The 23,547-nt window shown below is 44.5% G+C and overlaps 1 gene segment (V, D, J or C); it reads left to right on the forward strand.

The window, feature by feature from the left end:
* Window positions 1–375: 375 nt before the first annotated feature.
* LOC144687100 (Ig lambda chain C region-like) lies at window positions 376–4,250 on the forward strand. The segment is given in 2 exon segments: window positions 376–598; window positions 3,664–4,250. Coding segments are annotated over 2 exon segments (546 nt in total).
* Window positions 4,251–23,547: the final 19,297 nt, after the last annotated feature.

A 23,547-nucleotide genomic window follows, 5' to 3' on the forward strand; every position in this document is an offset into this window, starting at 1 on the left:
CAGTTCATAGCACCCTTGCCTTTGAATCAGAGGGTTGTGGGTTCGTGTCCCACTCCTGGAAAACCAAGAACTGTGATTGTACTTGATCCAACCAGATTCCGTGTCCACTACACCAGGAAAAACTGTAATCCTAAACTGTACGGTCCATGGAATCAGCCTCTCAAAAAATATGTTTATTGGTACTATCAGATCCGCCCTTACTGCTGGATTGCCCCAGAAATCATACATTCCCACCGAAAAAATGAGTTGCACAATTTTTGGACTTTTAGGCATTTATATTAGCAGAATCCTCAATATTAACTGATCTCAGTACACAGGTGCCATGGTGTTACATTCACAAGGTGTTTCAAATCAACACAGATCTTCCGCTGGTACCATCAGATGCGTGACAGTGCTCCAAGGTTTATTCTGTATGGAACCGATAATAGAGGTGACGGTATTTCAGACAGATTTACCGGCCTGGAGGACGAAAAAACCAACGTGGGACATTTGACCATCGCTAACGTGGAATCGGAGGACGCCGGTGATTATTACTGATTATCACAGGAGGAAAGCAGCCTATGGCACTTCGGTAGCGGAACCAGATTGAATGTTCTAAGTGACACATTTATGCTTCATAATGCAAATTTCTTGTAAAATGGTGAATTTAAATGCAAAGTTTAGTTTGCTTCATTCATTTATTTTCAACAAAATTGTTCATTCTGAGACTGAATCACAACTGGAATGTCCTGATTTAGCTGCTAAACTATATTCAGATATTCCCCTTGGTCTGTACAATTGAAAATCGAAATTGTATTTAAAAAACCCATCGCCAAAAGACTTTTGATGTAACTGGTCGCCTTTGTTCGCCCTGCCCTGCGACAGAATCAGGCAGAAGGCGATAGAAGGCTGTAAATGGAGGACACAATACTAAACAATTGTCCTTAACTGGTTGACTATATTATAGAATCATCGAATGGTTACAGCACAGAAGGAGGCCATTCGGCCCGGAAATTCTGCTAGAGCATATCAGCGAGCCCCATTCGCTAGTACTTTTCCCGTAGCCCTGCACTTTCCGTTCAAGTGCTTATCTAACTCCCATTTGAAAGCCACAATTGAATCTGCCTCCACCAAACTCTTAGGCAGTACATTCCAGATCCTAACCATTCCATGCGTAAAAAAGTGTTCCCTCAAGTCGCCTTTGGCTCTTTTTTCAATCACCTTAAATCTGTGTCCTTTGGATCTCCATCCTTCCACCAATGGGAGCAGTTTCTCTTCATCTACTCCATCTAGATCCCTCATGATTATCTATCAAATCTCCTCTCTGCCTTCTCCAAGACCAATCCAAAGCATTGTATTCCAATTTTCCAATTTTACTCTCAAGTCTGTTCTGTGGCACTGTATCAAATGCCTTTTGAAAATCTATATACAACACATCAATAGTGTTGCCCTTATCAACCTTCTGTGTTACCTCAAAAAATTCCAGCAAGTTAGTTAAATATGGTTTTCCCTGAATGAATCCTTACTGACTTTCCTTAATTATCCTGCACTTGTCAAAGTGACTATTGATTATGTCGCGAACTATAATTTCCAGAAGATTCCCTGTCACTGAGGTCAAACTGACTGGTCTGTAGTTGCCGGCTTTATCCTTGCAAACCTTTTTGAACAAGGGTGTAAAATTCGCAATTCTCCAGTCCTCCCCTGTGTCTAAGGAAGACTGTAAGATTATCATTAATGCATCTGCAATTTCCACTCTCACTTCCCTCAGTATCCCTGGATGCATCTCATCCGGTCCTGGTGCCTTATTTATTTTAAGTAAAGATAGCCTTTCTAACACCTCTTCCTTCTCAATTATAAATCCTCCTAGTGGACAGCAGATTTGGATAACCTCCCGGAAATCTTGCCCCTAGCAGAATCTGACAATAGTTGGATGATTTGAATGGATATGTTGACCCCCGCAACTTGCTTTGGAACTTCCGACGTTTCCTGGCAGAGTAGTGAATTTGGATGTTGTAGTTTGAGATTTACTGAGTTAAAGCGGCCCTGACATTACAAAATGGGACATTAGTAGTAGAAAGCTCCTAACTATTGTTAACAAAGATGTTAAACCAAATATTTGGAAAATGTGAATGGCTCCACTAAATGTGTGGAATGTCAAGGGGTTAGGAGATTTTCCCATGGGCCTGCTAGAGACAGAGACAGTCATATATAATCAATGATCCGCTCCAGGTAACTATTCCCAACATTTTACAGATATTGCTGTCAATAGCCTTTATGCATATAAATAAAACTCATTCAGCGATCTGCCTAATGCTTAGGACAATCAGTCTAAAAACATAACAATTATAATAACTTAAATTAATTAAGCCTCTTAAAGACTTCATAATAGGGTTCTTTGATCTAAACCACTTTGGGTAATGTGTTATATGTTGTTGATGGAACCTTTGGACAACCGGAAGACAACGTTCGGGATAATTCTGAATTGGTCTCTGGTTATATCATGTGCTGAAGCTTTATTGTTCAATCATCGTCAAACTGATACATGAGTACAGATGTCGGGACATCGCAGTAGAAGCATCTCCGTAAAATAAGCCTAATTGAAGAAAGTAAAGTGGGGATAAAACGAATATCACAGAAAAACACATTGTTTTCCGTCACATCAGACTGACCGGACTAAGGGTATGCCAAATTTACAATGTTGAGGGAATTCGCCTGCTTTATAAAACATTGCTAAAACTAAGCAATTTAAAATGAAACAGTCCTTCTACAACAGGGCAGTAATATTTAAAATACAATTTTGCGGTAGAAATGTATTTTCTGCTTGAAGTATTTCACAGAAATGCATCGATAAGTGTTCATTAAGAAGTTGTCGGATGATGAAGGTTAGGGACTCCGAATGTAATATTTTATAGCTACTTCACTGAAACATCGAATGCTCGTGCATGGACAGGGTTTAGAGTTTAAACTATCAATGATGCGTTGGGAATTGATAGTTTGTTAGTCTTTCATATGTTCCCGTCTGATTGTTGAATTGAGAAAATCAGATATAAACATTGAAAAATGCAGTGATAGAAATTGTCGAGGGAAACCTATTTCTGCATAATGACTCGCCAAACCCTAATCATCACGATTAATAAAAGCATTTTTCCAGGATATTTCTGAACCTACACCGAGCATCTACACAAAATGTTGAAACACTTAGCATTCAGATCAGCATTCATGCATGTTGCCTGACATGCTGAGTGTCACTTTTTTTATTCCCATTCCCACATTTCCAGTAATTCGCGCTATTCTGTTTTTTTGTTCATGGTCTGAATATGTATCCTATTCTAGGATGATCAAGCAGTCTTCGTTTATTATCACACTCACTATATTCCCACCTTTTAGCATCTTCCAAGGTCTTTGGCCTTTCCTTGCCAGGTGTTCTGAGTGAAACAATAATTTTACCGCCTGGAATTTAATTTTTCGTACATTTTGCTTGCAAATGCTATCAGATATATTTGTGTCCAAGTGCGATTTCTCGGAAATGTAAAACCATGCGCAGGTACAGGACTTACACTTTACAACTCCGAATCACACAGACCAATTTCCTATTTAAATATGGCGGTTGAAACATCTTATAATTCAATCACATTGGTCTATGCGAATGAGCTCATTATTAATGCGACCCCTTTTCCCTTTTAGGTCGTCAGCCAGCCAATCCCACAGTGTCGCTTCTTCCCCCAGCAACGGAGCAGATTGCAGCAGCCAACCAGGCGACGCTGGTGTGTTTGGTGAATAATTTTTACCCCGATTCCGTGAAACTTGTGTGGAGCGTGGACGGCAAAGTCAGAGAGGGGGGCATCCAGACCAATTCGACCTTGCAGGGCTCTGACCAGACGTATAGTGTGAGCAGTTACCTGACCCTGTCCACCTCCGACTGGAACTCACACGAGATTTATTCCTGCAGCGTGAAACACGAGACTCTTGGGTCTACACTTGAGCAAAGTATCAGACGATCAAGCTGTATGTGATTAAGAAATACATTTATTGTTACAACCAACGTATCTGTATTGCTGTTTTAAAAAAACTCGCGGCTGTTTCGTGTTTTGAGACTCATCCAATGAAATGTCCATTTTGCTGTTGATGTTGACCTCTTGAAAAATAATGATACTTCATTGTTTTTCTTTCCTGTACGTTTTATGTTTTAAATACAGCCATTGCATTTGTGTGCAGTCTATTAACATTTTACTTTTAGCCCTGAATAAATAAAAATATCATGAGCAACACAATATGTTGTAATCCTTTACAATGTGAAGGCCAAATTCACGATGATAATTGTACACCGGAAGTGTCACAACCTGTCTATTTCCATGCAGACACTGACTGACCCAATGTGCACCTCCAGCACTTTATGTATTTTTTTTTATTTCAATGATTTACAAGAGTTTTGTTTACTGGATTTTCGATATTATCCCGCACTTTCTCTCCTTCCCGCAAGAGAAACGGTTTACCGGCTATTTGTGAAAAATTTTAAATCTCAAATATTTAACAGACATTTTTGGCTTTCAATAAAAGCAGTTTCTGAGTCTCAATGGAATTCAGGCAAAAAGATGAGAAAGATAGGAGAGGAGCGGAGAGTCCTTAGACTGCTGCCAACTTTGGGAAATTCGGTGGTCCATAGGCTGCAATTCATGCTGGAATTCTGTAAAATCCTCCAATATTGCGAGGCTGTCATTTAAAGGTTGAGCCTTTAGTTCTGAAATATTAAATGTATATAACTTAAAAGTTCCCGCTTTTCTAAAAAAAAATGTCGTTTTAACTCTTACATTCTTCGTTAATAACGCTTTCTAGACTGACCTGAACGAAGCATCTGGGTCAACATCTAATACACTTGCCTCTGATTCAAACTGTTGTGAGTTCAAGGCTCATTGCAAAGTTTGAATGCACGTTCAAGACTGATATTTCGTTGAAATAATCAGGGGGTGTTATTTTTCAAATGAGACATTAAGCTGTGGCTAACTAAGAAGTTAAGGTTAACATCAAATTGAAAGGAAATCCATACAATCCTGTGAAGATTAGTGGTAGGCCGGAGGATTGGATAAATTTAAGAAACCAGCAAAGAATGACAAAAAAATCAGAAGGAGGGAGAAGTTAGAATATGAGAGAATGCTAGCTAGAAATATAAAAACAGGCTGTAAGAGTTTCTACAAATATATAAGAAAAAGAGTAGCTAAAGTAAGTGTTGGTCCCTTGGAAGGTGAAGGTAGGGAATTAATAACGGCAAACAAAGAAATGGCGGAAGTATTGAACAGCAATTTTATATCAGTCTTCAAAAGTAGAAGATGCAAAAAGCATTCTAACAATAGTTGAAAATCAAGAGATAAAAAGGACATAAGAACTTCAAACATTCACAATCATTATGGAAAAGGTTCTAGAAAAACTATTGGGATTAAAGGCTGACAAGTCTCCGAGACCTGGCGGCTTGCATCCTAGCATCTTAAAAGAAGTGGCCACACAGATGGTAGGTGTATTGGTTGCAATCTTCCAAAATTCCCTGGATTCTGGAAAGGTTCCAGTGGGTTAGAAAGCTGCAAATGTAACACCTCTATTCAAGAAAGGAGGAAGACAGGAAGCTGGAAATTATAGGCCAGTTAGCCCAGCATCAGTCTGGGAAAATGCTTGAATCCATTATTAAGGAGGTAATAGCAGGATATTTAGAAAATCATAATATGATCAGTCAGAATGAACATGGTTTTGGGAAAGGGAAATCATGTTTGGTTAATTTAAGACCATAAGATGTAGGAGCAGAAGTAGGCCATTCAGCCCATTGAGTCTGCTCCACTATTCAATGAGATCATGGCTGATCTGATTATCCTCAACTCCACTTTCCTGCCTTTTCCCCATAGCCCTTGATTCCTTTACTGATCAACAATCTGTCTATCTCAGCCTGGAATATTCTTAACCACCCAGCCTCTACAGGCCTCTGCAGTAAAGAATTCCACAGGTTGACTACCCTCTGAGAGAAGAAATTCCTCATCTCTGTTTTAAATGGGCACCCCCTTCATCTGATTTTTTAATTTTAATTTTAATCTGGTCCTAGACTCTCCCACAAGGGGAAACAACATCTCAGCATCTACCCTGTCAAGCCCCCTAAGAATCTTATATGTTTCAATAAGGTCACCTCTCATTCTTCTAAACTCCAATGAGTACAGACCCAACCGACTCAACCTCTCCTCATAAGAAAATCCCTCTATACCTGGGATCAACCTAGCAAACCTTCTCTGGACTGCCTCCAATGCCAGTATATCTTTCCTTAGATAAGGGTACCAAAACTGTTCACAGCATTCTGGGTGTGGTCTAACTCGTGTCTTGTATAGTTTTAGCAAGACTTCCCCTATTTTTATATTCCATTCCCTTTGAAATAAAGGCCAACATTCCATTTGACTTACCTATTACCTGCTGAACTTGTATGCTAGCTTCCTGTGATTCATGCATGAGAACTCCCAAATCCCTCTATGCTGCAGCTTTCTTCAGTCTTTTTCCATTTAAATAATATTCCTCTTTTCTTCCTGCGAAAGTGCATAACTTTACACTTTCCCACATTATATTCCATCAGCCACATTTTTGCCCACTCACTTAACTTGTCTATATCCCCCTGTAGGCTCTTTGTGTCATCCTCACCACCTGCCTTCCCACCTATTTATGTGTCATCTGCAAACCTGGCAATAGTACGTTCATTTCCCTCATCCAAGTCATTAATGTATATTGTAAATAATTGTGGCCCCAGCACTGATCACTGTGGCACTCCACTAGTTACAGGTTGCCATCCTGAAAATGCCCCCTGTATCCCAACTCTCTATCATCTATTAGTTAGCCAGTCCTCTATACATGCTAATAAACTACCCCCAACACCACAGGCTCTTATCTTATTAAGTAGCCTTATGTGTGGTACCTTATTGAACGCCTTTTGAAAATCCAAATATATTACATCTACTTGTTCCTCTTTATCTATCCTCCTTGTTACCTCCTCAAAAATTCTAATAAATTTGTCAGGCACAAGTTCCCCTTCATGAAGTATAGCTGACTCTGCTTGATTACTTATTGGATGTGGGCATCACTGGCTCAGCCAGCATTGCCCATCCCCAATTACCCTTGCTCAAAGGGAATTTTAAGAGTCAGCTGCATTGCTGTGGGTCTAGAGTCACATGTAGACCAGGCCAAGTAAGGGCAGCAGGTCCTTCCCTAATGGACATTAGTGAACCAGATGGGTTTTTACGACAATCTGCAATGGTTTCACAGTCATCATTAGACTTTGAATTCCAGAGTTCTATTGGATTCAAATTCCACCATCTGCTATGGTGGGATTTGAACCCAAGTCTCTCAGAGCACTAACCTGGGTCTCTGGATTATCAGTCTAGTGACAATAGCACTACACCACTGCTTCCCCTAAAAAAAATAGTATTTTTGGTATGCTTTTAGTGTTTTCTATCATGAAGATTGATACAAAGCATTTATTCAACTCCTCTGCTGTTTCCCGGTTCTCCATTATTATTTCCTCAGCCTCATTCTCTAAGGGGCCTATATTGACATTGGCCTCTCGCTTCCCTTTTATATATTTAAAGAAGCTCTCACTGTCCATTTTTATATAACTTGATAGTTTACCCTCAAAGTTTATTTTCTCCCTCTTTATTATTTTTTGGTCATCTTCCGTTGGTTTTTTAAACTTTCCCAATCCCCTGGCTTACCACTAATCTTTGCCACAATGTATGTTTTTTCTTTCACTTTGGTACTGTCCTTAACTTCCTTGGTTAATCATGGTTGGTTTACCCCCCTCCTACAATCCTTCTTCCTCACTGGGATATATCTTTGTTGAGAGTCATGAACTATTTTCTTAAACATCTGCCATTGTTCATCAACCGTCTTTTCTGCTAAATTCCTTTCCCAGTCCACTCCAGCAACCCTGCCCTCATTTCTTTGTAATTACCATTATTTAAGCACAGATGTTTCTGACCTAAGTTTCTCACTCTCAAACTGAATGCTAAATTCCACCATGTTATGGTTATTGTTTTCTAGGGGATCTTTTGCTCAGAGATCATTTATTAAACATGCCCCATTACACATTACCAGATCCAGAATAGGCTGATCCTTGGTTGGATACACAACATATTGTTCTAGGAAACTACTGCACTAGTGAGTATAGAAATAGGAGGTTAGTCCAGGTGAATGCGTGGCTAGAGAGATGGTGCAGGAGGGAGGGCTTTAGATTTCTGAGACATTGAGACCATTTCTGGGGGCGGTTGGACCTGTACAAGGTGGACAGGTTGCACCTGAACCAGAATGGGACCAACATCCTTGTGCGGAGGTTTGCTAGTGCTGTTGGGGAGGGTTTAAACTAACTTGGCAGGGGGGTGGGAACCTGAGAGAAGGTTCAGCAGGGGGAGATGCACAGCCAAAATTAGAAGAGAGAGCAAGTGAATCTGGAAGGCATAGAAATTATAGGCCAGTTAATGCACAAGGGAGTTTGGCAAGGTTGGATGGTATTTATTTTAATGCAAGGAGTCTGACGAATAAGGCAGATGAGTTGAGGGCACAAATTAACACATGGAAGTATGGTGTCATTGCTGTCACAGAGACATGGCTGAGAGAGGGGCAGGATTGGCAGCTCAATATTCCAGGATATAGGGTCCTCAGGCGAGACAGGGAAGGAGGTAAAGGAGGAGGGGGTATTGCAATTTTGATCAGGGAATCAATTACAGCAGTAAGGAGGGATGACATCTTAGAAGGCACCTCAAATGAAGCCATATGGGTAGAACTTAAAAACAAAAAAGGAGCAATCACATTGCTGGGAGTATACTATAGGCCCCCAAACAGTCAGAGAGAAATAGGAGAGCAGATATGTAGGCAAATTTCAGAGAAATGTAAAAATAATAAGGTAGTAATAGTGGGGGATTTCAACTTCCCCAACATTAACCGGGTTAGTCATAGTGTGAAAGGTTTAGAGGGAGCAGAATTCTTAAAATGCATCCAGGAGAGCCTGTAGAAGATCCTACAAGAGAGGGTCCTGGACTTAATTTTAGGGAATGAAGCCAGGCAAGTGGTAGAGGTATCAGTGGGGAAGCATTTTGCAAATAGTGATCATAACTCCATTAGATTCAAGGTTGTTATGGAAAAGGACAAGGATGGGCCAGAAATCAAAGCTCTAAATTGGGGGAAGGCCTATTTTAATAAGATCAGATATGATTTGGCCAGAGTGGACTGGGAGCAGCTACTTTTAGGTAAATCTGTGTCAGAGCAATGGGACTCATTCAAGAAGTAAATAGGGAGAGTACAGGGCCAATATATCCCAGTAAAGATAAAGGGTGGGACCAACAAATCTAGGGAACCCTGGATGTTGAGGGATATCCAGGGTTGGATAAAGAGAAAAAGGGAGGTTTATGGCAGTTACTGAGGGCTTAAAACAGCAGAAGCCCTAGGGGGGTATAGAATGTGTAGGGGGAATCTTAAAAAGGAAATTAGGAGAGAAAAAAGGGGGCATGAAAAAACATTGGCAGGTAAAGTAAAGGAAAATCCAAAGTTATTTTACAAGTACATTAAGAGGAAGAGGATAACTAGGGAAAGAGTAGGGCCCATTAAGGACCATAATGGTAATTTGTGTGTGGAGCCGGAAGACGTAGGTAGGGCTCTAGATGAATACTTTGTGTTGGTGTTCACAAGTGAGAGGGACGATGTGGGTATGGAAATCAGGCAGAAGGACTGTGATATAATTAAAGAAATTAGCATAGAAAGGGAAGAGGTTCTAAGTGGACTGGCAGGCTTAAAAGTAGATAAATCTCCAGGACCCGATGAAATGTATCCCAGGCTGTTGGATGAGCCAAGGTGGGGAGATAGCATGGGCACTGGAAATAATTTTCAATACCTCTCTGGCCACAGGAGAGATGCCAGAGGGCTGGAGGACAGCCAGTGTGGCACTGTTATTCAAGAAGTGAGGAAGGGATAAACCAGGGAACTACAGGCCAGTCAGTCTAACCTCAGTGGGGGGGAAACTATTGGAAGCAATTCTGAGGGACAGAATTAATCTACACTTGCAGAGGCGGGGATAAATCAAGGACAGTCAGCATGGTTTTGTTAAGGTGAGGTCATGTCTGACCAATTTGATTGAATTTTTTGAAGAGGTGACCAGGCCTGTAGATGAGGGCAATGCATTTGGCGTAGTCTACTTGGACTTCAGCAAGGCTTTTGATAAGGTCCCACATGGGCGACTGATAACGAAGGTAAGAGCCCATGGGGTCCAAGACAATTTGGCAAACTGGATCCAGAATTTGCTGAGTGGCAGGAAGTAGAGGGTGATGGTCGAGGGGTGTTTTTGTGACTGGATGCCTGTGTCCAGTGGGGCTCCACAGGGATCGGTGTTGGGTCCCTTGCTGTTTGTGGTATATATAAATGATTTAGACTTGAATGTAGGAGGGTTGATCAGTAAGTTCGTGGATGACACAAAATTTGGTGGGGTGATAAATAGTGAGGAGGATAGCCTTAGGTTACAGGAGGATATAGACGGGCTAGTCAGATGGGCTGATCGGTGGCAAATGGAACTTAATCTGGATAAGTGTGAGGAGATGCACTTGGGCAGGACAAACAAGGCAGGGGAATACACGATGAATGGTAGGACCCTGGGATGTACTGAGGATCAGAGGGACCTTGGTGTGCATGTCCACCGGTCCCTTAAGGTAGCGGGACAGGTAGATAAGGTGGTCAAGAAGGCATATGGAATACTTGCCTTTATTAGCCAAGGCATAGAATATAAAAGCAGGGAGGTTATGCAGGAACTGTATAAAATGCTGGTTAGGCTACAGCTAGAGTATTGCATGCAGTTCTGGAATCCGCATTATAGGAAGGATGTGATTGCACTAGAGAGACTGCAGAGGAGATTTACCAGGATGTTGCCTGGGCTGGAGAGTTTTAGTTATGAGGAGAGATTGAATAGACTGGAGTTATTTTCCCTGGAGCAGAGGAGATTGAGGGGGGACATGATTGAAGTGTATAAAATTATGAGGGGCATAGATAGGGCAGAGAGGAAGGAACTTTTCCCTTTGGTGGAGGGATCAATAACCAGGGGGCATAGATTTAAGGTAAGGAGCAGGAGGTTTAGAGGGGATGTGAGAAAGAATTTTTTCATCTAGAGGGTGGTGGGAATCTGGAACTCACTGCCTAAAAGGGTGGTAGAGGCAGAAACCCTCATAACATTTAAGAAGCATTTGGATGTGCACTTGCGATGCCATGGCATACAAGGCTATGGGCCTAGTGCTGGAAAATGGGATTAGAATAGTTAGGTACTTGTTTGACCAGTGCAGACTCGATGGGCCGAAGGGTCTTTTTCTGTGCTGTATACCTCTATGACTCTATGACCTTAACTACCCCAAATACACCTTATGCTGCTCTCATCCACACAGCTTGCAAGAACCTCATAACTGTTGGACAATTTCAGGGGCTGAGGCTCCTTGAACACTATCCCCGGGTCCCCATACCTGCCTCACCTGCAGTCACGCCCTCTTGTCCCTGATCACAGGCCAAATTCGAATTATCTGACCTGTGGGGTGTGACCACCTCCTAGATCAAAGTGTCCAGGTAACTTTCCCCCTCCTTGCAATGTCTGCAGCTCAGACTCCAGCTCCTTAATTCGGATCCGAAGTTCCTCGAGCTGCAAACATTTACTACTGATGTGTTTTTGCCGGATCACCTTGGTGTCCAGCAGGCCCCATATGCCGCAGCAGCAACATATCACCCATCCTGCCATCGCTATCTTATTTAATTTAATTTATTTATTAATTCCTCTAGTATCCCTGCCCTTTACACTTTATTGGATTTAATTATTTACACCAGTATTGATCTTATATTTAACAGGCTATTTTTAAGAAAGAGAAAATAAAAACTAGAGATCTAAATACTAACTATAAACCTTAATTTTAATCTAAAGACTAGAAATACTCACCAATCCAACTCACCAATCAGCTGCTCTCTGCCTTTTTAAATGAAGTCTCCCTGATCTGTTTCAAATAGAGTCCACATGCTCACCCACTCTCTGCTTTAAATAAAGTTCACACACTCACTCGCTCTCTGCTTTAAATAAAGTTCACACGCTCACTCGCTCTCTGCTTTAAATAGAGTCCACATTATCACCTTGCTCTCTGCTTTAAATAAAGTCCACATTCTCACCCCGCTCTCTGCTTTAAATAAAGTCCACATTCTCACCCCGCTCTCTGCTTTAAATAAAGTCCACACTTTCACCTCGCTCTCTGCTTTAAATAAAGTTCACACGCTCACTCGCTCTCTGCTTTAAATAGAGTCCACATTATCACCTTGCTCTCTGCTTTAAATGAAGCCCACATTCTCACCCCGCTCTCTGCTTTAAATAACGTCCACATTCTCACCCCGCTCTCTGCTTTAAATAAAGTCCACACTTTCACCTCGCTCTCTGCTTTAAATAAAGTTCACACGCTCACTCGCTCTCTGCTTTAAATAGAGTCCACATTATCATCTTGCTCTCTGCTTTAAATAAAGTCCACATTCTCACCCCACTCTCTGCTTTAAATAAAGTCCACATTCTCACCCCGCTCTCTGCTTTAAATAAAGTCCACACTTTCACCTCGTTCTCTGCTTTAAATAAAGTCCACATTCTCACTCCGCTTTCTGCTTTGAATAAAGTTCACACGCTCACCACTCTCTGCTTTAAATAAAGTCCACACGCTCACTGCTCTCTGTTTTAAATGAAGTCCACAAGTGCTCTCCCTGTAAATGGCCCCTCTACTTTTCACAAGCACTCTGGCTGTAATTTATTAGAGCTCTTTGAGGAGGTAACAAGCAGGATAGATAATGAGAACCGGTAGATGTGGGGTATTTGGATTTTCAAAAGGCATATGAAAGGGTGCCACATAAAACGTTATTACACAAGATAAGAGCTCATGGGATAGAGGGTAACATATTTGCATGGATAGAGGATGGGTTAGCTAACAGGAAGCAGAGAGTTGCGGGATAAATGGGTCATTTTTGCCTTGTCAAATCAAAACTATTGGAGTTGCACAGGGATCAGTGCTGGGACCTCAACTATTTATAATCTATATTCATGACTTGGATGAAGGGACTGAACGTATGGTAGCTAAACTTGCTGATGACACAAAGGTGGGTAGTCTAGTAAGTTGTGAAGATCACACAAAGATTCTGCAAAGGGGAACAGGTGGGTTGAGTGAGTGGGGAAAAATTTACAGGTGGAATATAATGTGGGAAAATGTGAACTTGTCCACTTTGACAGGAAGAATAGAAAAATAGAATAGTATTTAAATAGAGAGAGACTGAAAAATCTGTGGCACAGAGGGATCTTGGTGCCTGGTATATGAGTCACAAAAAGCTAGCCTACAGTTACAGCAAGTGATCCGGAAGGCAAATGGAATGTTGGAATGTTGGCCTTTATTTCAAGGCGAATGTAATATAAAAGTACTTAAGTGTTGCTACAGCTGTACAAAGCCTTAGCAAGATTGCATCTGGAGTATTGTGTATAGTTTTAGTTGCCTTACTTAAGGAGGAATATTATTGCATTAGAAACAGTTCAGAGAATGTTCACGCGGCTAATTCCTGGGATGAGGGGTTTTCTTATGAGGAAAGGTTGAGCAGGTTAGGCCTATAGTCATTGGAGCTTAGATGAATGAGAGGTGATCTTATTGAAACATAAAATTCTGAGGGGACTCGACAGGATGCATGCCAAGAGGACATTTCCACTTTGTGGGGGAGTCTAGAACTTGAGGGCATATTTTCAAAATAAGGGGTCTCCCATTTGAAATGGAGCTGAGGAGTGACTGGCCTAATCTTACTGCAGGCAGCCAATTAGTAAGCCGCCTCCATAGTTACCACCCAATTTGGAATGGCAGGAAGCACACAAATGTGGAAGAGCCAATCAGAGGGGCTGAAGGGCGGGCCGGCCAGTAATCCAATTAGCCTCAGGCAGAATGAACTTCCAACTGAATGCTTGCTGTCCATTATCAGTGTTTTGCTTCTTTGCATTTCAACCAGGCTTTGCGATGCAAATCACAAAAAACAAGATCTCAACCAGAGACCTTGGCAACATTCACAGTGCTTTCACTTACATCCCTACTTCCGTCAACACCCTGGGATGCATCTCATCTGGGCCTAGTGATTTATCCAGTTACGTGCAGCCAGCCTTTCCAATGCCTCTTCTTTATCAATTTTTAGCCCATCCAGTATCTGAACTACCTCCTCTTTCACTGGGACTTTTACTGTGGTATATTCAGAGCAGTAAATTCCTACTTCTCACATTGTTTGCATTGTTAAATCGAACAAGCAATTTAGCGTAGTAAAGGACTTTGAACTATCAGGAAGCTGAGTGACCATTTTTCCTTCACCCTTGATAAACATCAGCTAATCCAAAAAAAATGTGGTTTGTGATGGCGGAGAATGCTTTTTCCATTCGTGCAATTTGGTTTAATCACAATCAGGGAATGCCAAAGCTCTTTGTAAGTCACAGGCCAATAAAACAGGGCGCCATAAAAAGAACAGAGCAAAATGTTAAAATCAGCACAAGCGTGAGACCGATATGAACAGTTGCCAGTGTGGATTCAGAAGGGAGAGAAACAAACCTGGAAATGGAAGGCAGAAAAGTAGTAAGTGAAGGTGGAAGGCAGAGGAAACAAAGCTTAGAAAATACACAATAAAGGAGTTTGGCAAGCAATGCAGAACTTGAATGAAATAAATCCAGTGAATTAGGCAGATGAGCTGAGGGCAGCATTAGATACTTGAAAGTGTGATATCATATCTGTTACTGAAACATTGCTTAAAGAAGGGCAGGAGTGGCACCTCAATATTACTGTTTCAGGGTTTTCAGACCAGATTGAGAAGGGGATTAAAGAAAGGCTGGGATAGCAATATTGGCTAAAGAAACAATCACAGCTGTGAGGAGGTGTGATATGCTGGAAGCATCATCCAATAAGGATATACAAGTTGAACCGAAGAACAAAGAAAGGAAGTACACTTTAAGCCCCTATTAGTCAGAAAGAGAAAGAAGAGCAAATCTATGTGCATATTTCTGAGAAGTGCAAAAACAATAAGGGGACTTCAACAACAATAATATTAACTGGGATAGAAACAGTGTAAAAGATATATAGGGCACCAAATTTTAAAATGCTTCAGGAGGACTTATTAGCCAGTATGTAGTATTTTTTTTTTTGCAAAAATATACTTTATTCATAAAATATCTTCAACCACATTCCAAACCATTTCAAAAACACCATTTCAAGGGTACAATCCGGTTCAACTTTTACAAAATGTATCACCAGGTGCATCAGTACAAACAATATTACAATCATTTACAGCCTTTCATTTTGAGCTGTACAGCCCGAGGGGATTTAAACAGTTCCCAGTCCCTCGGTGCACTGTGGCAGAAAGGTCTTAGACAGCGACCCTTCCCCATTGCGCCTTTGCGGGAGCTGCCCCAAGCTTTAGTGCGTCCGTCAGCACGTAGTCCTGGACTTTGGATTGTGCCAGTCCGCAACACTCGGTCGGGGACAACTCTTTGTGCTGGAAGACCAACAAGTTTCGGGCAGACCAAAGCGCGTCTTTCACCGAGCTGATGATCCTCCAGCTGCAGTTAATGTTTGTCTCGGTGTGTGTCCCTGGGAACAGACCGTAGAGCACAGAGTCCTGTGTCACAGAACTGCTCGGGATGAACCTCGACAGCAACCACTGCATCTCTCTCCAGACCTTCTTTGCAAAGGCACAATCCACAAGGAGGTGAACAACGGTCTCTTCCCCACCACAGCCACCTCGAGGGCAACGTGCAGAGGGGGTGAGACTCCTGGCGTGTAGGAAGGATCTGACGGGGAGGGCCGTTCTCACCACCAGCCAAGCCACGTCTTGGTGCTTGTTGGAAAGTTCTGGCGATGAGGCATTCTGCCAAATGACTTTGACAGTCTGCTCGGGGAACCATCCCACAGGATCCACCCTCTCCTTTTCCCTCAGGGCCTCTAAGACGTTACGTGCTGACCACTGCCTGATGGACTTGTGGTCAAAGGTGTTTTTCTGCACAAATCTTTCCACGAGGGACAGGTGGTACGGCACGGTCCAACTACTTGGAGCGTTCCGCGGCAGCGTGGCCAGACCCATCCTTCGCAACACCGGGGACAGGTAGAACCTCAGCACATAGTGACACTTGCTGTTTGCGTACTGAGGATCTACGCACCGCTTGATGCAGCCACACACAAAGGTGGCCATCAGTATGAGGGCAATGTTGGGCACGTTTTTTCCCCCTTTATCTAGAGGCTTGTACATCACGTCCCTGCGGACACGATCCATTTTTGACCTCCAGATAAAGTGAAAGATGGCTCGAGCGATCGCCACCATGCAGGAGTGTGGAATGGGCCAGACCTGCGCCACGTACAGCAACAGCGAGAGTGCCTCACACCTGATGACCAGGTTCTTACCCGCAATGGAGAGGGAGCATTGCTCCCACATGCCCAGTTTCCTTTTCACCATAGACACTCGCTCCTTCCAGTTTCTGACGCATGCCCTGGTCCCTCCGAACTATATCCCCAGCACCCTCAGGCCGTCAGCCCTGACAGTGAAGGGGACAAAGGATCGGTCAGACCAGTTCCCAAAGAACATGGCCTCGCTCTTCCCACGATTTACCTTGGCTCCCGAGGCCAGTTCGAACTGGTCGCAGATGTGGATCAGTCTGCGCACCGACAGCGGGTCCGAACAGAAGACGGCGACATCATCCATGTACAGGGAGGCTTTTACCTGAGTGCCTCCACTGCCTGGGATCGTCACTCCTCTTATGCCGGGATCCTTCCTGATGGACTCGGCAAAGGGTTCTATGCAACACATGAAAAGAATCGGCAAGAGAGGACAGCCCTGCCTGACTTCAGATTTAATCGGAAAGCTATCTGTTTCCCACCCATTGATTGAGACTGCGCTACTGATGTTAGTGTAGAGCAGTTGGATCCAATTTCGAATTCCCTCCCCAAACCCCATTTTGGAGAGCACATCCACCATGTAGGTGTGCGATATTCTGTCAAAGGCCTTCTCCTGATCCAAGCTGATGAGGCAGGTATCCACACCCCTGTCCTGTACATAGGCAATCGTATCCCTGAGCAGCGCGAGGCTGTCAGAGATCTTCCTGCCTGGCACAGTGCAGGTCTGGTCAGGGTGAATCACCAATTCCAGAGCGGATTTGACCCGATTGGCGATGACCTTGGACAGAATCTTATAGTCCACATTCAACAGTGAAATGGGTCGCCAATTTCTAATTTCCTCCCTTCCCCCCTTGTGCTTGTAGATGAGGGTGATGATGCCTTTCCTCATGGATTCTGACATACTACCAGCCAGGAGCATACTCTCGTACACTTCTAGCAGGTCTGGGCCGATCAAGTCCCACAGAGCCGAATACAACTCCGCCGGCAAGCCGTCGCTTCCGGGGGTTTTACTCTTCTCGAAGGACTCAAGGGCCTTAGTCAGTTCATCAGGAGTTAGCGGTTTGTCCAGGCTCTCCCGCGTACTGTTGTCTAAGACCTCCGTGATAGAGGACAGGAAGGACTGAGAGGCCGTGCTGTCCGTGGGCTTCACGTCATACAATCCAGCATAAAAGGATTTGCTGATCCTCAAAATGTCGGACTGCGATGACTTTACTGAGCCGTCTTCTTCCTTCAGGCTGCTGATCACAGAGCTCTCTCTGTGTACCTTTTGGAAGAAGAAACGTGAGCACGTCTCATCCTGCTCCACGGAGCGGAATCTGGAACGGAAGATGATCTTGGAGGCCTCCGAGGCAAAGTGCGAGGCTTGCTGGCTCTTCACCTCTTGGAGTTCCTCCTTGACATCGACCCCCATCGACTGCAGCCGGAGCAGATTCTGCATGTTTTTCTGGAGTCGAGACATTGCCCTCTGTTCCTTTCTAGCTTTCTGGGTGCCTTTGAGGATGAAAAACCTCTTGATGTTTCCCTTAATTGCTTCCCACCAGTGTGTCAGGGACTCAAAGAGGGGTTTCACGGTTCTCCAACCTTTGTAATCCCTCTTGAGCTCCTCAATGTTCTCTGGGGTCAGCAGTTGCACATTTAGCTTCCATGCCCCCCTGCCCACCCTCAGGTCCTTCTCTAAGTGGCAGTCCGCCGGTAGGAGGCAGTGGTCAGAGAAAAACACCAGCTTGACGTCGGTGGATCTGACTGTGAATGCACGGGACACAAACAGGAAGTCTATCCTGGAACGAATGGACCCGTCTGGCCGCGACCAGGTGTATCTACGCTGTGCTCCGTCTGCAGGGTTGCTGAAGACGTCGTGCAGCTTGGCATCCTTAACTGTTTCCATCAGGGATCTGGACGTAGCGTCCAATCTGCTGTCGGCCCTGCTGGATTGTCCAGCCGCATCAATGATGCAGTTGAAGTCACCGCCCAGAATGACCGGCCTGGAGGTCGCCAGCAGCAGTGGGAGCTGCTGAAAAACCTCCAGCCGCTCGGCCCCTTGTGACGGGCCATACACGTTAATTAACCGGAGTGGAGCGTTCTTGTACATTACGTCTGCTACGAGGAGGCGCCCGCCCACCACCTCCTTAACCTCGGAGACGGTGAAGTTGCCTCCCCGCAGCAGAATACCCAGGCCGGAGGAACAAGAGTCGTTTCCGCCCGACCAGATCGATGGCCCATGGGACCACCATCGTGACCATTGCCTGTAGGAGCTGAGGTGCGGTATCGCACACTCCTGCAGAAACAACAGGTCAGCTTTGACCTTGGCAAGGTAGTCCAAGGTCGCAACACATCGCGTAGTAGATTTAATGCTACGCACATTTATGGATACAATCTTTAAACCCATTTTAAAGCATTTATTCTCCTACAAAACCCGTTGTCTCTGAGAGTCCCAGACCTTTAGTCTGCTCCTTCATACCCGTAGTGAGCTCAAATTGCTTCACTTTGGATGGGCTGAGGTAGTTCTCCTTGGCAGTGTTCTGCTCAGGTGGCATCTGGGGGTTCGCGTAGAGAGCGGGTTTTGAGATGACCTTTGCTGGAGAAGCTTCTCCAAAACTCACCCCCTCTGGGGTGTTGCTGTTCCCGGTTTCCCGGAGCTGGGGTGCGATGATTGCCTCACTGCTCCCAGATTCCAGGGGCTGTGGTGCACTGGCCTCCTCAGGTTGCAGGCAAAGTTGGGGTGCGCTGGTCTCCTTGTTGTCTCCAATGTTCTGGAACTCGGGTGTCTCGTCCTCCAATGCCCTAGAGCTTTGCCGCCTCTTCTGTCGGTGCCGCCCGACACTTCTTCATCCGAAGAGCTGCTGCCTTTGTCATCCATGTCGGATGGGAGACGCCTCTTGCCACTTATCTGGGAAGTGGCTTTGCTTCTTCTTCGCTCCTTCTTCCTTTTGGCTCTCTTCACCGTCTGCCACTCCCCCTGCTGCTTTTCCACTGCTGCCTCCTCCTCCATTGATTCGCTGTCCTGAGGACTGGGAGGTTCAGGGTGTAGTGCTGTTGATTGGCTATCTGTTGCCTCAATCTCTTCCTCCACCTTGTCTCTCTCTGTGTCCTCCTTTGTCCCGTTGAGCTCCCTGGGGGCCTTGGTGGTTGGAGTGACATGAAGCATTTCTTCTGCTTCCCCCTCGTTGGCTTTGGCTGCCTGTGCATAAGTACGGCAGCGTTAGACAGTATGTAGTAAGCCCAACAAGCAAAGAGATAGTTTTCGACTTAGTTTTAGAAAATGAAGCTAGGCACATGGAAGGGTTATCAGTGGGAGAGCATCTTGGTGGTAGTGATCATAATTTGTTTAGATTTAGAATAGTTATGGAAAAGGAGAAAGATAGAGGAGGGATAAAAGTTTTCAATTGGGGAAAGGTGAACTTTACTCAGCTGAGATGTGCTTTGACAAAAGAGGACTGAAAATAACTTATGAAAGTAAATTAGAGCCAAAGCAATGGGAGGCAGCCAATGAGGAGACTGTGGCAGTTCAAAACAAATATGCTCACAGAAAAAAAACAACTCTAGACTCCCAAATCTAGAGCCTGTTGGATATCAAGGAACATAAAAGATTGGCGGCAGTGTTTGTCCCTCAATTCAAGGATGACATCTACTCAAGGTCGTGAGTTTCTGCCATGGGTCTGCATGTGACTGAACTGTCCAATTCTTGACTCACAGATCTTTGGGCACATGGAGCAGGATGTACTGCAAGGCAGTGGGATGCAGAGTGCAAGATTTGCTTCCTTTTTGTTCCTTATCTGCTCTGTACACTAAAACTTCCTGCGGAGGTCTTTGTTGTCAAACATTCACTGCTGTAGTCTGTAGGAGCCTGAGCTGGTGCAGCTGATCCAGTGTTGGATTTCCTCATCAGCGGTGGCCTTTTGAGAGAGGGAGCGGCCAAGACATGGGGAGTGCTCAACGTATCCCAGAGTTTCTCCTTCAACATATATGGAATCACAGAATCTTTACAGTGCAGAAAGAGGCCATTTGGCCCATCGAGTCTGGCTCTCTGAGAAAGCATTCTGCCTAGTCCCACTCCCCTGCCTTATCACCATAACCTTGCATATGCTCTCTTTTCAGATAATAATTCAATTCCTTTTTGAATACCTTGATCAAACCTGTCTCCACCACCCTCTCAGGATGTTCGTTCCAGACTCCAGCCATCATCCGGGTGAAAAAAATTTTCCTCATCACTTTTATTCCTTTTGCCAATTATTTTGAATCTGTGCCCTCTAGTTCTTGGTGCTCTCTTGAGTAGGAACCATTTCTCACTATTTACCCTGTCCATACCCCTCACAATCTTGAATACCTCTATCAAGTCTCCTCTCAGCCTTCTTTTCTCTAAGGAAAACAATTCCAACTTCTCCAAACTATCCTCATAGATATAGTTCTTTAATCCGGGAATCATTCTTGTGAACGTCCTCTGTACTCTCTCCAATGCCTTCACATTCTTCCTCAAGTGTGGCACCCAGAACTGGATGCAGTACTCCAGATGAGGCCTAACTAGTGGATTATACAAGTTCAACATGACCTCCTTACTCTTGCAATGTCCTTATTAATAAAGCCTAAGATGTTATATGCTTTATTAACGGCTGTCTCAACATGCCCTGCCACCTTCAATGACTTTTTTTTTGATTCATTCACGGGATGTGGGCTTTGCTGGCTGGGCCAGCATTTATTGCCCATCCCTAGTTGCCATTGGGCAACTTGATAGGAGGACACTCGATAGAGGTATTCAAGATCGTGAGGGGTATGGACAGGGTAAATAGTGAGAAACTGTCCCCACTCAAGAGAGCACCAAGAACTAGAGGGCATAGATTCAAAATACTTTGCAAAAGGAATAAAAGTTATGTGCCTTCTTGAACCGCTGCAGTCCATGTGGTGTAGGTACACCCACAGTGCAGTTAGGAAGGGAGTTCCAGGACATTGACCCAGCGACAGTGAAGGAATGGCGATATATTTCCAAGTCAGGATGGTGAGTGGCTTGGAGGGGAACTTCCAAGTGGTGATGTCCCCTTCTATCTGCAGCCCTTGTCCTTCTAGGTGGTAGTGGTCGTGGGTTTGGAAGGTGCTGTCTAAGGAGCCTTGGTGAATTCCTGCAGTGCATCTTGTAGATGGTACACACTGCTGCTACTATGCGTCAGTGGTGGAGGGAGTGAAGGTTTGTGGATGTGGTGCTAATCAAGTCCTGGATGGTGTCGAGCTTCTTCAGTGTTGTAGGAGCTGCACTCATCCAGGCAAGTGGGGAGTATTCCATCACATTCCTGACTTGTGCCTTGTAGATGGTGGACAGGTTTTGGGGAGTCAGGAGGCGAGTTACCCATCGCATGGCCCCTAGCCTCTGACCTGCTCTTGTAGCCACAGTATTTATATGGCTAGACCAGTTCAGTTTCTGGTCAATGATAGCCCCCAGGATGTTGATAGTGGGGGATTCAGTGATGGTAATGCCATCGAACATCAAGGGACGATGGCTGGATTCTCTCTTGTTGGAGATGGTCATTGCCTGACACTTGTGTGGCATGAATATTACTTGCCACTTGTCAGCCCAAGCCTGGATATCGTCCAGGCCTTACTGCATTTGGGCATGGGCTACTTCAGTATCTGAGGAATCGTGAATGGTGCTGAACATTGTGCAATCATCAGCGAACATCCCTACTTCTGACCTTATGATGGAAGGAAGGTCATTGATGAAGCAGCTGAAGATGGTTGGGCCTAGAACTCTACCCTGAGCAATGCCTACAGTCATGTTCTGGAGCGGAGATGACTGACCTCCAACGACCACAACCATCTTCCTTTGTGCTGGGTATGACTCCAACCAGCGGAGAGTTTTCCTCCTGATTCCGATTGACTCCAGTTTTGCTAGGGCTCCTTGATGCCACACTCTGTCAAATGCTGCCTTGATGTCATAGGCAGTCAGTCTCACCTCAGCTTGGGAGTTCAGCTCTTTTGTCCATGTTTGAACCAAGGCTGTAATGAGGTCAGGATGTGAGTGGCCCTGGCGGAACCCAAACTGAGCATCAGTGAGCAGTTTATTGCTAAACAAGTGCCACTTGATAGCACTGTTGATGACCCCTTCCATTACTTTACTGATGATGGAGAGTAGATTGATGGGGCGGTAATTAGTCGGGTTCGATTTGTCCTGTTTTTTGTGAAAAGGACATACCTGGGCAATTTTCCACATAGCTGGGTGGATGCCAGTGTTGTAGCTATACTGGAACAGCTTGGCTAGGGGCACGGCAAGTTCTGGAGCACAAGTCTTCTGTACTATTGCCGGAATATTGTCAGGGCACATAGCCTTTGCAGTATCCAGTGCCTTCAGCCATTTATTAATGTCACATGGAGTGAATCGAATTGGCTGAAGACTGGCATCTGTGATTCTAGGGACCTCCAGAGGAGGCCGAGATGGATCAAGATTGTTGCAAATGCTTCAGCCTTATCTTTTGCAGTGATGTGCTGGGCTCCTCCATCCTTGAGGATGGGGATATTTGTGGAGCCACCTCCTCCAGTGAGTTGTTTAATTGTCCACCGCCATTAACGGCTGGATGTGGCAGGACTGCAGAGCTTAGATCCGACCCGTTGGTTGTGGGATTGCTTAGCTCTATCACTTGCTGCTTGACACGCAAGTAGTCCTGCTTTATAGCTTCACCAGGTTGACACTTCATTTTTAGGTATGCCTGGTGCTGCTCCTGCCATGTCCTCCTGCACTCTTCATTGAACCAGGGTTGATCCCTTGGCTTGATGGTAATGGTAGAGTGGGGGATATGCCGGGCCATGAGGTTACAGATTGTGTTTGAGTACAATACTGCTGCTGCTGATGGCCCACAGCGCCTCATGGATGCCCAGTCTTGCGTTGCTAGATCCTTTCGAAATCTATCCCGGTTAGCATGGTGGTAGTGCCATACAACATGATGGAGTGTATCCTCAATGTAAAGGTGGGACTTCATCTCCACAATGACTGTGCAGTGATCACTCCTATCGATACTGTCATATACAGATGCATCTACGACAGGCAGGTTGGTGAGGATGAGGTCAAGTATGTTTTTCCCTCTTGTTGGTTCCCTCACCACCTGCCGCAGACCCAGTCAAGCAGTTATGTAAT

Source organism: Cetorhinus maximus, chromosome 12 (assembly GCF_964194155.1).
Source record: "Cetorhinus maximus chromosome 12, sCetMax3.hap1.1, whole genome shotgun sequence".
NCBI classification, from domain to species: Eukaryota; Metazoa; Chordata; class Chondrichthyes; order Lamniformes; family Cetorhinidae; genus Cetorhinus; species Cetorhinus maximus.